The sequence below is a fragment of the Drosophila novamexicana genome, unplaced genomic scaffold (assembly GCF_003285875.2).
Source record: "Drosophila novamexicana strain 15010-1031.04,08,12 unplaced genomic scaffold, DnovRS2.1 tig00000193-arrow-pilon, whole genome shotgun sequence".
NCBI classification, from domain to species: domain Eukaryota; kingdom Metazoa; phylum Arthropoda; class Insecta; order Diptera; family Drosophilidae; genus Drosophila; species Drosophila novamexicana.
Window position 1 is genome coordinate 5,963,821 of NW_020824787.1, and position 14,293 is coordinate 5,978,113.

The following is a 14,293-nucleotide window of genomic DNA, read 5'->3' on the forward strand; positions in this document are numbered from 1 at the left end:
AAAGTGTCAACAGCACAAATACATTTGGCAGTAAAATATTTAACAGGCAGATAAGATGCCTGGTAAATTTTGAAAGGTTCACTAGAGTAAGGCCAAACAATATCAAGCTTGACAACGAGTTAAAGTGGATAGTAAATTTAAAGGGAAAGCTAAAGTTACTGTGGCTCTGATAATCAATGTCATACTTAGAATGTCTTGTATAAGAAATAATAAATATAAAAGGTTATTCTTAATAGTAGTAAAAGACTCTCTTAAGGGGTTTTACAAAACTTCGAAGGAATCCAAACAGTCTTAAGCTTGTATTATGTATAGCTTTCATTTATAGGGAAAACCAATCGATATCTCAATTATAACATATATATAAATAAATTTGTTTACTCGAAAAAATGGTTATCTTTTATGAAAACTATTCAGAATTTCTAGAGCCTAGAAAATTCTCATGACTGTTTATAAGGAGCAGACAAACGCCTATATTAGCAGATTTCTTGAATTTAACTGGCAAAATTTTTTGACTTAACTAATTCTTTAAGCATGCTTATGTTTAGGTTGTCGTTAAGGATAGCTACTTGGGCTCACTAGAGCAATATATTGAAATTGCGAGCAGTTAATCATCTATGCATTACGTTGCATTTTATGGGCAGAGCTCAATTCAATGTACAAGCCACGTTCAATTTATAGCACACCATTTGAGTGTAGTTTTAATCAAATGATACGAAGCACTCTCGAGAGCCACAAGAGCTGAATGCAATCGCGGTTGCCAGCGCAACTGCTCGATGCCACAAATGGAATTCGTGGCCAGACAAAGGAGCAACGCATAATTCCAGTGTCACCAAGTGGCGGCTATTGATTTTTTTGTACTTTGTCGTTTTTCGGGGAAAGCGCGAAAACTCAAAAATACTTGCAACCGAGTGAAACGGTAAAGTAGCCCAGAACCGCGCGAATGTCGGCAAAGTTGGCAGCGCGCGCCATTTGCATTCTTGGCACAAGAGAAGAAAAAAAAGTTGGCAACACTCAACGTCCGACCAATTGATGCCCCAAACACACGCCTCAAACCCAACGAGCCGCTTGTAGTTGTCGGTGTTTTTGGCATGTTTCATTGGCAGGCGCGCTTAAAATATGCAGAAAAAGTCGCGACAAGACGCGCAGCAGGTGGATCGCCGGCCTGCTTGGCTTTTACAGGAGCTTATCCACGCCCAGTTTTCAATTGCTTGTGGCAGTGTTTATTGTGCGACGCGCGCGGCAGCACTTGATAAAAATGCCAGCACTAGAGGTCGCCACCCCATGACAATTGTTGTGGCTTGTTTCCTCAGCGAGACAGTCAAACTAGACGATGCGAGGGCTCAGTTGTGAAAACGCCAGGAAACTGTGAGATTTCAATTTCACTTTTTGTGGTAAGTGAAAGGGAGTGCACATATTAGTCGAAATAGTCGAAAATAACGCTCGTATTATTATATGAAATGATCAAATTGGGTTATATAAATGTCACTGTTAAATCCTAACAAAGAAAATCTATCCAGTTCAGCTTTCATTCCATGTAATATTCCTTAACATTTTCATTCCACGCATTCCCCACCTTCTTTTGCGTATGCGAAACTTCTTGGAATTGGAAACGCAAATTTCGATTGATTCGGTTTTTCAGAACAGGACACGGATAGAGTTCGCCACCCACTTGAATAGTGTGCGCGTCAGATAAACTACTCGTGTACACACATACATATATACATATATGTATATGCATACATTTATATAGACGCACATATATTTAGAAGTCTGGTAGCCAGTTGTACAACTGGTGCAGCCGTCATTTGTTTTGGCGCAGTAAATTTGTTGTGAATTTATTTTTGGCAAACTTTTGGCCTATTGGGAAAATGGCAAAAGTGCTGTTGGCAAACGGCTCGGCAGGGCCCTAACTTATATTGGCGGGGGTCGTCATGCGGTCTCGCAACTAACCTTCATCTGACTGCTCGCTGGGCCGTATCCTGACCTTTTCTATAATGATTTTTCGTGTCCCTTTTTTTTTGCATTTTGCCAAACTATTTTGTATCATTGGGCGTTGCTGTCAGAGTTCAAATAAAATTCGATTCACTGCTGCATTATTATCTACGCTGGCAGTTTATTTATATTAAAAACGTAAAAATAAAATTGATTGTTTTTTTTTTTATTTAACGTGTAAGTGATAAGAAGTGCCCACGTATATAGGGGTAGCTATTTGTTTTAGCTGTGCCTAATAATGATATGAGTCAGATGAAATATTATCAAGCAAATAGTTGCTCAAAAGTTCAGTCATTCAACTTTTTTGGTAAACAACTTTGGCATCGATGCTATTCCATTCCAGACATTCCATTCACATTTGTTTAAAGGCCATGTGCTTAACTTAATGTTAATTTCTTTCAAAAAAAAAATTCCTTTGCCTGCCACAAAATCGCAACGCGTGTCCATAAATGTTTATTACTCAAATGGCAAACTTTAACAAAAAATAACATGAAAATAAATATAAAAAAAATAAACCCACTGCTGTCAATGTGATCAATGTCTCGTATAATATACATATTCTAACTGGCAATAATTGACAAACCCAATAAAAACTACAACAAAGAGTCAATAAAGCGGAAACATGAAACTGACGTCACAACGACGCGCATTTGTTTATCGGATCTATGATTAAGCACAAAGGTAAATACGAGTATATAAATATGTGCAGCTGCCTGGGCTAATAGGGGGGGAATTTCGGCCTTGCCTCAAGCATTTTTCATAAGTATAAGTATTATCTCAGTTAAAAGTGACGCGTTTTTGTACTTGTAAATTGCTGACAAGCAAATAATACAATATATACATAGATATTAACTTTTTTGTGGGATATTTACATGCTAGATCCAGTTATGGCGGGCATTAATTATTATTATGTTTTATTTGATTATTTTGCACACTTTTCTCGCATTCAGCTTAAGAAATTCTTTTCAGCTTTTAAGCTTTTGCACGAATTTTTTCCTTTTGATAAGACAGCTTCTTATCAGTTAACTTTTCTCGGCAACTTTTTGTTTTCAACACTTTGAAATGTTTGCATGCGGCGGCATAAGCAAGGCACACTCACATAAATAAACGAATTTATTTATAAATATTTATACAATTTAGTTTCACTCTTCTTTTATTATTTTGCACTAATTCTTTTGAAATTTGGTGACACTTTTTTGTTGTTGTTTTATAAAAACTAAAAGTAAACAATATCGCGCGCCGGGCTCACTAAGTCTTTTGTTTTTATCTTTTTTTTTTTTTTTGACTTTGGCACTCCGACAAAATGCGGGAATCTTTCGCACACGCACGAAAATAAGACGAAAATTAATTTTAGTTTTCTGTTTTGAGTGCCGCACGACGCCGACTTCTTTCGTCCGTTACGTTGACATTTTGTTTGGATTCTCGACTGTTAATGCGCCTGGGAAACAACAACAAGTGCTTCGCGTGGTAAGGTCTAACAGCTTTCGGTAATGTTATTGCTTAATTGCTGTTAATGAGCTGTTGTCATGCTGTTGTACTCAAATTGAACTGTAAGTGAACTGTTATGCTCAACATGTACTGTTAAAGTGCTGTTAGACTTGAATAAAGAGTGAATTCTATGCTCTTCGCTGACAAGAGCATTGCCAAAGAGCGTTGGCTCTTTTTGCCGACAGCTGGCTTTGCTGCTCACAACAAGTGTCTTTTAGCTAAGAGAACGCAGCATGCACCTATTCAAATATTTAAGGACTAAAGACAAACTGACTAGAAAAAGTTATTATGAATATATTAAAAGAAGCATGTAATAATTGTATTCATTTGGTAATGAAACGAAGTTTCAGAGTATCAAATATCTTATTTTGTAACTAATAAAACGAAAGATTTGAATAGAATTTAACAGCGATCCAGAGTTATCCGTGAGGTTGGTACCAAAAAAAAATTATTTTTCTTAAATTAACAAGCCAAATTCAGACAGGGGTCAGTGTACAAATACTTGGAACGCGTGGAATTGAAACACGTACACAAGTGCAGTCATTTGCATGCAGACACCATAAACTGCAAATGCTGGTCACATTTGCGTCGCCTGGCCACTTCGATTAGTTTGCCATTGTGTGTTGGCCAAAAGAACAACAAGCTGCCAGGAACTGGCAGCAGGCGGGTGGCGCAACGTGGAGATGTAGCTGGAAAAGGCCATTGTTGCCACTCGCCGTCGTCGGTTATAACCTCAAAGCAGACGCCATAAATCAAAGTACAAATTTGCACTTTAAGTGCGCTTTCAATAAGTTTTAGCACTCAAGCTCTTTGTTGTTCCTGTTGTTGTTGCTGCTGTCCACATAAATCATAATTTAAAAGCTTGGCAAACGCACGACAGTAAAGTGTAACAACAACTTAATGAAGTAGAACAAACAAACAAAACCTTGCAATTTTGCGTAAGGAATTTAAAGAGCAGTCGCTACTGAAGAGCATGCAAAAGAGAGTGAGCTGCTATGACACTCGCAAGATCCAGATCAAATGATGACTAAAGCGCACAAACAATACAACAAAATGGCGAAAGTTCAATGGAACCTGCGAAAGAGCGAGCCAGTTCTTAGTTGAACATTTTTATAAGCGCATTAAATTATTGATAAACTTTTGTTGCCAAAAGGTTTATCAATATTCTGCGAGCAGCTGAGTGACAGACAGTCCATCATCGTCTGGCAACGTGATACGCAGCGTTTCATGAGATAAGGCATTAGACATGCAAACGAACAGACGTTGAGCAGCTGTGTGGGAGAGAGAGAGAGAGAGAAAGAGTGCGCGCAAAAATCTAAGCCACCTTATCTTATCAGCTGCTGGCAAGCAAAATTAACAATCAGAGAAGAGAGAGGGGAGAAACGAAAGAGAAAAACCTTTGTTCATGATCATTTCTCAGCAAATATGCAGGCGCAACCAATTGCCCTCTGTTTGGAAAGTGAAGAGTATATTTCAAGTCGCGCAATGTTTATTGTTGCTCGTTGTTGTTCGTCCGTTTATCCACATAGATTATTTACATTCCAAGCTTTTGTTGGTCACAGTTTGACAATTACTGATGTCAGTCTTACAGGCTTACAGTCACCAAATCAATCATGTATCAATTATTATTAATTACTTATTACACTGTGAGGCTAGTTTCTTCTCTCTTGGGTGATTTAAGAGATCTCAGAGTATGCACAAAGTCATGACTACTCGCTTCTAATTGTGATAGGCGACAATTGAAAATGATTCATACGAAGCATCTGCGCAAATTGAATTGCAAATATTAAATTAATTTGAGGAATTTCATGGCAGATAACAACATGCATGGAAACGGAAGTCGGACTTAAATCATCAGCAAAAATTTATAAGAAATATGCTCCTCACATCAGAAGAAGAAGCAGAATCATAGAAAAATATATTTTGGAAAGTATTAATTTCAATATTCCAAAAACCATATAAAAAAACAGATATATTATCATAAACATAAGCAATATTTAAAAAAAAAAAAAACAGAAATAAAATAAATAACCCGTTGGCAATAAATCATTATGTCTAGCCTTAAAATCAGTATATTAGAATCGAATTAAAAAAAGAGACTCACATCAAATCATGTGCAGCGAAAATTCTTCCCTATTAGGCAGACAAGTTTTTTATATAGGTTTTATCACCTTCTTTAAGCGGACACTCTACTTCAGCGGACCATTATGAGAGCGAAGTATGTGTAGCTAACACTCCCACAACGGACACCCCTTTTAGGCGGACACAACACAATCTATGGGTTAGGGCGACCGCGTTAAGCGGACTCATGCTTACGAAGTGTAACGATAATAGAGCATACTTTTAGGCGGCGCAATACTTGTTCTACCCAACAACAGTGATGCCCATTTAGCTTTATTTTTCCTTTAGTCTAGATATCAACTAAATGTTATTATCAATCATTTTGGATTGGTTAGCGTTTTCAGTATGGTATTATTATTTAAAGAAAGTTAGGTAAAAAGAAACGTATATTTTTGAAAAGACAACTAAAGATGTGTTATAAATAGACATCAGTTTAAAGTAATTAAAAATGTGCCAGATTTAAGATATTTATTTCTTTATTTTCAACTCTTTCATCTCCATTAACTACACAAAACTTGGCAACACGACTGCGAATGATATGCGGGTATCATAAGCCAACAAATCTCCAAAGCACGAGACAAAAATTTCACAAAAAAGAGGGTAGGACAGACCGCAAGCCAAAAGAAGGAAAAAAAAAAACAAAACGTAACCTAACTTAACCCGAAATCTGAACTCGGCTAATTGCCGAAAAATTGAAATGAAAAAACCCTTCACGGGCAACGCGAGCCGGCAGCCAAAGAAGGATACGATTATTTATGCATTGCGGTAAATGGTAGCACAGGTATACAGAGCGAGAGAGAGTGAGTGAGAGAGTGAGAGAGAGAGAGAGAGAGAGAGAACAGGATCAGCGACAAAAGGGTCAGCGATGCGAGGTGTCGATTACCTTAGCCAGGTAGCTGCGATGCATATCCAAGAAATGGAACCCGAAATTATGCGTAATAAGCCAAGATGGAAATTTTCGAGCAGTTGGTCGGAAAACTGCGCGAATTTCAATTTACGATCGGGTATTAAGAGCGTATGTAGGGGATTAGTGCACATAAAATGCAGGTAACGCCATGCTACCTGTGAGTTAAAGGTACAGTATAGTAATTTAGCACATTTTTTGTTAAATGTTAAAGCATATTTATCTTAACATAAATCATAATTTCAGTTTTATAATAACTCGGAAAGTTGAAGAACTTTTCTTTAAGCATACTTCAAACACAGCTTAAAGTATTTCATTTGTTAAGAGCATTTGTTTATGTGAAATCGTTTATTTTGTTTCAAGGTATTTTTATTTATAGATTCAACATGTGCACACATATTTTTATCACATTGATAAGGCTTGATGTGCGTGTTTCTTAACCTGCTCAACAATTGCGATTGGTTTTCATAGCGGCACTTGGCACCTGCTCGCATATGTATTTATTTATTCATTCACTAATTCGTTCTGTGATAAGAAACTAGTCGATATTGTGACTCAGTTGGCGCACACTCACCTTGGTTTTGGATTTGTTTACGATTTTACGGTATAGAAACTTGTACATAGCACAATAACAATTGCAGCAGCGATAACAACAAAAACAGAAAAACATAAGCCCGATCACGTTTTCGTTCCGAGAAATGTTTCTTCTTTAATTTGACACGCACGATCTTAACAAAAAACTACTTTTCATTCATTTACAATATTGGATTGGAGATTGGAACGCACTGCGCCTGGTAGATCGGCAGTCGATTTATCTGTCTGTCTGTCCGTCCGTCAGTCGGTCTAGGGTCTGTGTCTGCCGCGCGAAACGTCATCGATGACTAAGCGACGCGAGCGAGCCGTGAGTGATGAGGGCCGCGTCTTTTGCAGAATTTTGCATGCGGACGCACAGGAGCGGCTCGCAGGTAAGTCGCGCAATTGGGCCCATAGCTTACACAAGACATGTTAATGGTTATGTGTACAACGTTTTTTTTAACTTGCAAAGCAAATAAAAATTGTTACCTGAATGAAAATTTATTGCATGAAGAACGTAATTCTGGTAATTAAAAAATTTTAATTTCGAATGTCTAAAAGGAATCAAGAATGAACAATTAATTTGTAGTCAACTAAATTGCCTGTAAGTCGTAAAGAACTCTGTTTAAACAAATAATAATAAAAACTTAATAAAATAATATGTAATATACAGAATTAAATGAATGTTTCTTATTAGTTAATAAATATAGATTTAATTGTTTTGGAATACCAGCTGATATCAGATTTATATGCATTACTTTTTATAAAATTTTTAAAATTATATTTCAATATACAAATTGTAGTTTCAATTAGTCGCAACAAACCCCGAATGCGCTCCTGTAGCCCAGCTTTGTTTACAGTTGCTTTTCGATGCCGCTAAATACAGTTGCTCCCACGTTGCTTTGTCGAAAACAACAAAAGCAACTACAATAAGCTAATGTCAACGAAAAGTTCAAAAGCTGGGCACACTTCAAACAAACGGTACTTTTTTATTGATGTCTAGCATTGTTGTTGTTGCGAGAGAATGTCAATGAAAACGTTAGACGGCAGAATAGAAGGAATTGAAGCGTCGAAGTCATTAAAAACGAGCAAATAAATTTGACAACAAAATAAACTTTAACTAGCAAATTGTACGTGGCAAAATGTGAAGAAACTAATTAGCCATAACGAACCAATGGAAGAAAATGGGAACAAGAACGCGCGTCAAAGAGGAAGAGCAGGTGCGGCGCTGCCCTCGTTGGGTGCTTTGACATTTGCAGTGGCCAAAGGTGAGCGACGAAAAGAGAGAGAGAGAGAGAGGGAGAGAGAATCAGAGAAGGGGCAAGCGAGATGATGATGAAGAGATAAGAAATGTGGAAATTTACTAATATTTTATTTTTGTAACTTACCTGAATCTCGAGCAAAAGCTCCTGCTTTTTTCTACGCAGCTCAATCAGCAGCTTTTGCTGCTCCGGTGTCAATTCTGCAAGAATAAAACATAATTCTTAAGCGTACGCTTGCTTTTGTTGTTGCTGCTGCTGTTGATTTGGTTAATTGGAACAGCGACATTCCACTCACACATTCGCGCGAGCACAAGCGCACGTAAACAATACACACCCACAGGCGCATACACAAACGCACGCACACACATACACACATTCACGTACAAGCTGCACTGTCAACATACAAATGCGCACGAACGAGACAGAAGATGCTGCCAAATCAATACAATTACAACAAATGTGCGCATGTATTTTTGTTGTTGTTTCACAACGGGCTGTAAGTTGTATTAATTGGTTTATTAGTTTAACGCCGCATTACGGGATTAAGTCAATTGAAGGCCAGTTTAATAGACACACATGCACACGTACACACACGTACACACACACAGACACACGTACACGCGCCCACAAGCAGCGTCGCTTGTTGCTTCAACACTTTTCACTGTGCCCTGTGCCCTCTGCTGTCTCCCCCTCGCCCACAAACTAATTTGCATTTGGCATTCACACAATTTCCCTTCAATTGCAGCTTAAACTAATCTTTATTGCCTCCATCTGGCTGAGCTTCTTTGTTTTATTGTTTACTCATTGCCCAGTGCGTCGTGTGTTTACCTGGCATCGAGAATTCACTGCGCCCCTTGGATATCGCACCGTACGATCTGTTGTCGAAATTGTCCATTGCGCTTATCATTGTGGCGGGCACGGTTATCACACACGCACACACGTTGCACTAGTTAAACATATTTTTTAACTTTTGTGTATTTGCTGGCGTTTTCATTTATTAAACACAATTAAATTTATCATAAACAAATCAACACAAAAAATTCTTTCGCCTTTTTCTTTCCCACTAGGGATGAACCAAATGGCGATACATGGAGATGGCCCAAATAATACATATCGTAGCTATCGATAGTGAGACCGTACTCTGGCGTTGCCACACTGTTAGGACATGCAATCAATTAATATCACATAGTTTTATTCTTTTCACTAACATACCTGTGAATAAACTAGAATTTAAAATTTGCTTAGCCAATATATTATTTTTCAGTCACATTTAATTTATCATAGACACCTGACACTTCAAAAACAAACCTTATACGACTTGTAGCAGTGTAGCAGACAATACTCTGTTGGTTAACAGATTCGCTCCACTGCGGCGAATTCACTCCTCACAAACTATAAATTTGCAGCATATGTGTGACTCGTTACCAGAAGTCACGCGACTGGTGCACACTAAATATCGCTCATCACTAACCGAGACTGACTGCAAAGGCACTGAGCACTTTCGGATTTCCAGAAAATTCCAAATATTTTCTTAGCATAATCAAAAGAGCACTGTCAGGCAACACAATTGAGCGCGTCTCAAGCACGGCCGGCACTTGGGATCAGTGAATGCGAATATCAACCACATTTTAATACAGCAAACACGCAACAACGACATGGCCAAATGGGGAGAGGGTGATCCACGCTGGATTGTTGAGGAGAGACCCGATGCGACCAATGTGAACAACTGGCATTGGACGGAAAAGAATGCGACGCCCTGGTCCAAAGAGCGACTGCCACAGTTGTTTACCGACTTTAAAATAGGTGCGTTGCTTTTCTTCTGATTGTTGCAAAAATTCTAACCTTAATTTTTTGCTGGCACGGACTGCACGGAGTGCAGAACAACAAGACATCGAATGCGTGGTGGATTCGGTGGACAAGTGCAACGGGGAGGCGACCGTCAACAATCGAAAGGGCAAATTGATATTCTTCTACGAATGGGAGCTGGTGCTCAAGTGGTCCGGCCGCCTGCTTAAGAACAGCAATCTGAGCCACAAGGGCAAGCTGACCATACCGAATTTGTCCGAGGAGAACGATCTGGAGGACGTGGAGATCACGGTGACCATTGACGAATCGAACGACGAGTCGGAGACACTCAAACAATTCATGTACAACGAGGGCAGAGAGCGCATACGCTACCAGCTGGGCGTCTACATCAAGGAGCTGAAGGAGGAATATTCCAAGAACTTGATACTACCAAAGAAGGACGCCAACAGCAGCGACTCGACTGCGGAGGCAAACGATGCCAAGAATGCGAAAAATGCGGCCCAAAAGGCTGCGTCGCTCCCATCAGCCGCCGCCGTGCCCAAATCATCCTCCAACAGCGCAACGCGCAGTGTCGGCTGCAAGCTGGACGTGCGCACGCTCTCCATGACCGAGGAGTTTCATTGCAATGCCAATGATCTCTACAACGCGCTGACAAAGCCCGAAATGGTCACTGCATTTACACGTGCGCCCGCCAAAGTGGACGCCGTACGCGGCGGCGAGTGAGCATTCAATTGCCTTCCCCCCCAAGATTCGACCTCAGCTCATATCGTACTCCATTTGTATCCACAGATTTGTGCTCTATGGCGGCAATGTGCTTGGCAAGTTTGAGGAACTGGTGCCCGAAAAGAAGATCCAACAGAGCTGGCGTCTGAAAAACTGGTCATCTGGTCACTACTCGAATGTCGTCATCGAACTGGAGGAAACTGTAAGTAAAATGCATGCAATAGCAATAGAGATCAGATTCGGTGGGACACAGTCCGTTGTATTTTTCGTTGGTTTAATCCTTGTGAGCTCTTAGAATTTCTGTGCGTTTGTGTAAAGCTTCCAGACAGACGGATTCGGCTCAAGAATATGTAGGCTCGCAGTAAAGTTTGAATATACAATTCAAAAATGGTGAAAAGATCTTTTCTTGACTAAGATTATAGCTTCAAGTCTGTGAATTTTAAATTAGGACCTGGACTTTAGCTATATTATAGCTTTAGAGCTTATCACTCATGACCTCTTTCAAAGGGATATTTCCTTATGTTTAAAATCTATGCTCTCAAAATTCTTTATTTGTATGTATTTTATCGCTGTTTTTCACAGATGTAGTTAAATTTGATGTTACAATCGACATCATTCAGTGCGTAAACTTCATCCACCTTCCGTATTTGGACGCAGTCCTCGTTGTCACCGACATTATTAGGTTCTCCGGGATACCACTTGAAGAACGTCGCTTTGCGACCCGTTGCTAACGAATAGAACTCACCCTCTTCGCCAAGATCGTTAATGTCCAGCCAATACGATGTACTAATCAAATGCATTTCCACAGCATCAAACTCTGCCCGAGTCTGCAGATTAGCCAGATGTCCGCCTAATTCGTGACACCTATGCGCTGCCTCGAACCAGTTTAGCCTTGTCACAGTATCAATATAATAATATTTGTCTCCTATTTTGTCAAAAAGTCCCATATCGTCGCATTTTCTTGCATTGTTTGCGTCTTCCAAGTTTTGTTTTGTTTGTTTTTCCAGTCTATCAAACTTCTCATGCAGCAGACGTTCAATGTTCTCGAGTTTATTTATGGATTCCGATTTCTGTCTAGTTTCATTAAGGTCCACTTGCTTCTGTAAAGCCCTTGTGTGCTCCAATATGGGCTTGACGACTTTAAAGCAATATCTGCCACAGGTAGATTCGAGCTGCCTCAACTCTTCACAACTCTGTTGGAGGGAATAATCAGTTTCTACTATATATTTGCAAAGTTCACGGTTATCACTTGCCTCGCTGCTCGCGTCTGCTGTGAGGACTGCGATTATCGCAATAAAATAGATTCTCATTGCGAATTACTCAATGTTGACAGTCGCAATGGCTTTCACACACTAAAAATTCCCAAATGTATCATTATTATTATATATGCTGTTATCAAGAAACGAAGCTAAATTTGTCTATCTCAAATTTGACTTGAAACTGGCGCTTGATTATTCAGAAAAAACATAAAGCAACTTCTAGAAATACTCCTTTTTTAATATGATTTACCTGTTTTTGTAATTTTATAAAAATCAGTTTATACAGAAGTTATTTGATACAGTATTAAATTGAATGTAGTATATTGTTTTGTCAAAGGACGGGACCTAATTCACAGATAAAGTTTGAAATGTATTGGCAATTATTATCATTCATTAGACATTTATACTCTCGCCGCATTTCGACGCAATGTTCACTGTTATCCCAGTTACTTGGGTTATCTAAACTCTTCAGTTAACGATGTATATATGCCCTCTTTATCTACGTCGTTGATATCCAGCCAGTAACTAGTTTTGGTTAACTTTGCTCTTAAAGCCTCGAGCTCGTCATTATTTTGCACACTCGTAAGATGTCCACCAAGTTTTATACACTTGACTGCTGCTGCGAACCAATTAAGCTGTTCATCGTTGGCTATATAATAATATTTCGATCCAATTTAATCAAATTTACCTATATCAGGCTTGTCGGTTGCACTAACTATACTGCATAGATTTCTCCACTGATCTTCAAACTTTCCTTCAAGTGTATGTAAATTTTTTTTCAGTGTGTCAAACTTCATATGAAACAGACTTTCAATGCTCTCCAATTTTTCTAACAAATTCGTCTGTTTAGCCTGGTACTCGACTTGCTTCTGCAAATCTGTTTCTAATATTTTGCATGAGCCTTGCAATTGTTCGTTTCTTACTTGCAGCAAAGCTTTTATGTTGTAATTGACCCGTCTTTCGGTTAATTTCCGTCTTATAAATATAAATATAAATATAAAAAGAAATCAATATAAATATGCAAAGAAATCAATATCATTGTTCATTTTACAGTCTTCCAGCACGATGATGACGCTTAAGCAGACCGGTATTCCCGCCACCGAATATGATGCGATGAGGACAAATTGGTATCGATACTATTGGCATAGCATCAAGCAAACCTTCGGATTTGGCTCCTCCATATCTGATGCCTTATAAGCTGCACCATGAGCACATGGACACTGGCCAGGCCTAAATGCTTATTATCACACGAGTTCCATTCTACAGCGCTGCAAATTGATTTTCACCACCTTTAAGCTATCATTTCTGTGCGGCTGCGTGCCGGCGCACTTTGTTAACACTTGAATACGGCATGAAAACTTATAGACGGAAACACTGTTCGACAGCAGCAGCAGCAGCAGTAACAAAAATATTAAATAAATCAACAAATCAGGTCATTTAGTCATTGTTCAATCTATGCCACTCACTCGACACTGATTCACACCTTATATAAACGGCGAAATAAATGAAAAATCTTAATGATTATCTATGCAAGTTTAATCTTATGATAGGCAAATGGGTAAAGGGTACTGTAAATAATGGGTTTAATTCAAAAGAGCTAATGAAATTATATTTCTTATAAAGCCAATCTACCGATCTTTCAATAAACCCGTTTTGCTTGTGCCGCAGATTTGATTAGCAAGCTTTTCCAGCTGCTCATAGATGAAACTTGAAACTGGCATAATCCGATCGACTAGAAAGCGAAGCATCGGTGGTTCAGTGGTAGAATGCTCGCCTGCCACGCGGGCGGCCCGGGTTCGATTCCCGGCCGATGCAAAGTTACTTTTTTTTTAACTCTTTTAAATATTTTATATAATTTCAGTAATTAATTCATATATAAATTAAATAATAAAACGAGGTCTCAAGATAAGATTTGCATTGGCCAAACTGTATATAATGAATTGCTTTCAAAATAAAGCATACTATTGTAGAACACTTTCATCTGATCATAGCATAGTTATCCTACATATGAAACTGAACTTTTCAAGTTGATAGATAAATAATCAAATTGACATATCCACTCAACGATATGTACCAAAAAGTGATAAAATTAAAATTGTTCGCAGCTATAATCTTTTATAAACATTTTAAAATTGATATTTTTAGGATACAATAATATTGTGCTC

The 14,293-nt window shown here is 38.6% G+C and overlaps 3 protein-coding genes and 1 non-coding gene across 6 annotated transcripts in view; 2 read left to right on the forward strand and 2 right to left on the reverse strand.

Moving 5' to 3' along the window:
* The window catches only part of LOC115758958 (cytohesin-1), a 43,539-nt gene extending 33,808 nt beyond the window's left edge, over window positions 1–9,731 (reverse strand). The window contains exons 1-4 of one of the 3 annotated variants that reach the window (XM_030699761.1): window positions 9,649–9,718; window positions 9,553–9,563; window positions 9,169–9,495; window positions 8,467–8,540 (exon numbers count right to left, since the gene is read on the reverse strand). In XM_030699761.1, the coding sequence (XP_030555621.1) occupies window positions 8,467–8,540; window positions 9,169–9,247 (153 nt within the window). In that variant the 5' untranslated portion in view covers window positions 9,248–9,495; window positions 9,553–9,563; window positions 9,649–9,718. Of the gene's footprint in view, window positions 1–2,864; window positions 3,413–8,466; window positions 8,541–9,168; window positions 9,496–9,552; window positions 9,564–9,648 lie in introns of those variants that run through there. The other 2 variants (XM_030699760.1, XM_030699759.1) reach the window with 2 other exon arrangements.
* An 83-nt stretch (window positions 9,732–9,814) lies between these two features.
* Window positions 9,815–13,634, forward strand: LOC115758960 (activator of 90 kDa heat shock protein ATPase homolog 1). Its single transcript, XM_030699762.1, has 4 exons — window positions 9,815–10,143; window positions 10,220–10,865; window positions 10,936–11,071; window positions 13,182–13,634. Exons 1-4 carry the CDS (start codon window positions 9,996–9,998, stop codon window positions 13,323–13,325), a joined length of 1,074 nt encoding a protein of 357 aa, XP_030555622.1. The 5' UTR covers window positions 9,815–9,995; the 3' UTR covers window positions 13,326–13,634.
* LOC115758961 (C-type lectin 37Da-like) lies at window positions 11,414–12,572 on the reverse strand. Its single transcript, XM_030699763.1, has one exon. It carries the CDS (start codon window positions 12,177–12,179, stop codon window positions 11,433–11,435), a length of 747 nt encoding a protein of 248 aa, XP_030555623.1. The 5' UTR covers window positions 12,180–12,572; the 3' UTR covers window positions 11,414–11,432.
* A 238-nt stretch (window positions 13,635–13,872) lies between the features above and the next one.
* On the forward strand, window positions 13,873–13,943 carry Trnag-gcc. The gene has a single exon. It is a non-coding gene; the product is annotated as a tRNA-Gly (tRNA).
* Window positions 13,944–14,293: the final 350 nt, after the last annotated feature.

Coding starts and splice junctions, on each gene's coding strand:
- LOC115758960 (XM_030699762.1), top strand. CDS start 9,996: ATGGCCAAATGGGGAGAGGGTGATCCACGCTGGATTGTTGAGGAGAGA. Junction 10,144..10,219: donor GTTTACCGACTTTAAAATAG/GTGCGTTGCTTT, acceptor CACGGAGTGCAG/AACAACAAGACATCGAATGC. Junction 10,866..10,935: donor GACGCCGTACGCGGCGGCGA/GTGAGCATTCAA, acceptor TTGTATCCACAG/ATTTGTGCTCTATGGCGGCA.
- LOC115758961 (XM_030699763.1), bottom strand. CDS start 12,179: ATGAGAATCTATTTTATTGCGATAATCGCAGTCCTCACAGCAGACGCG.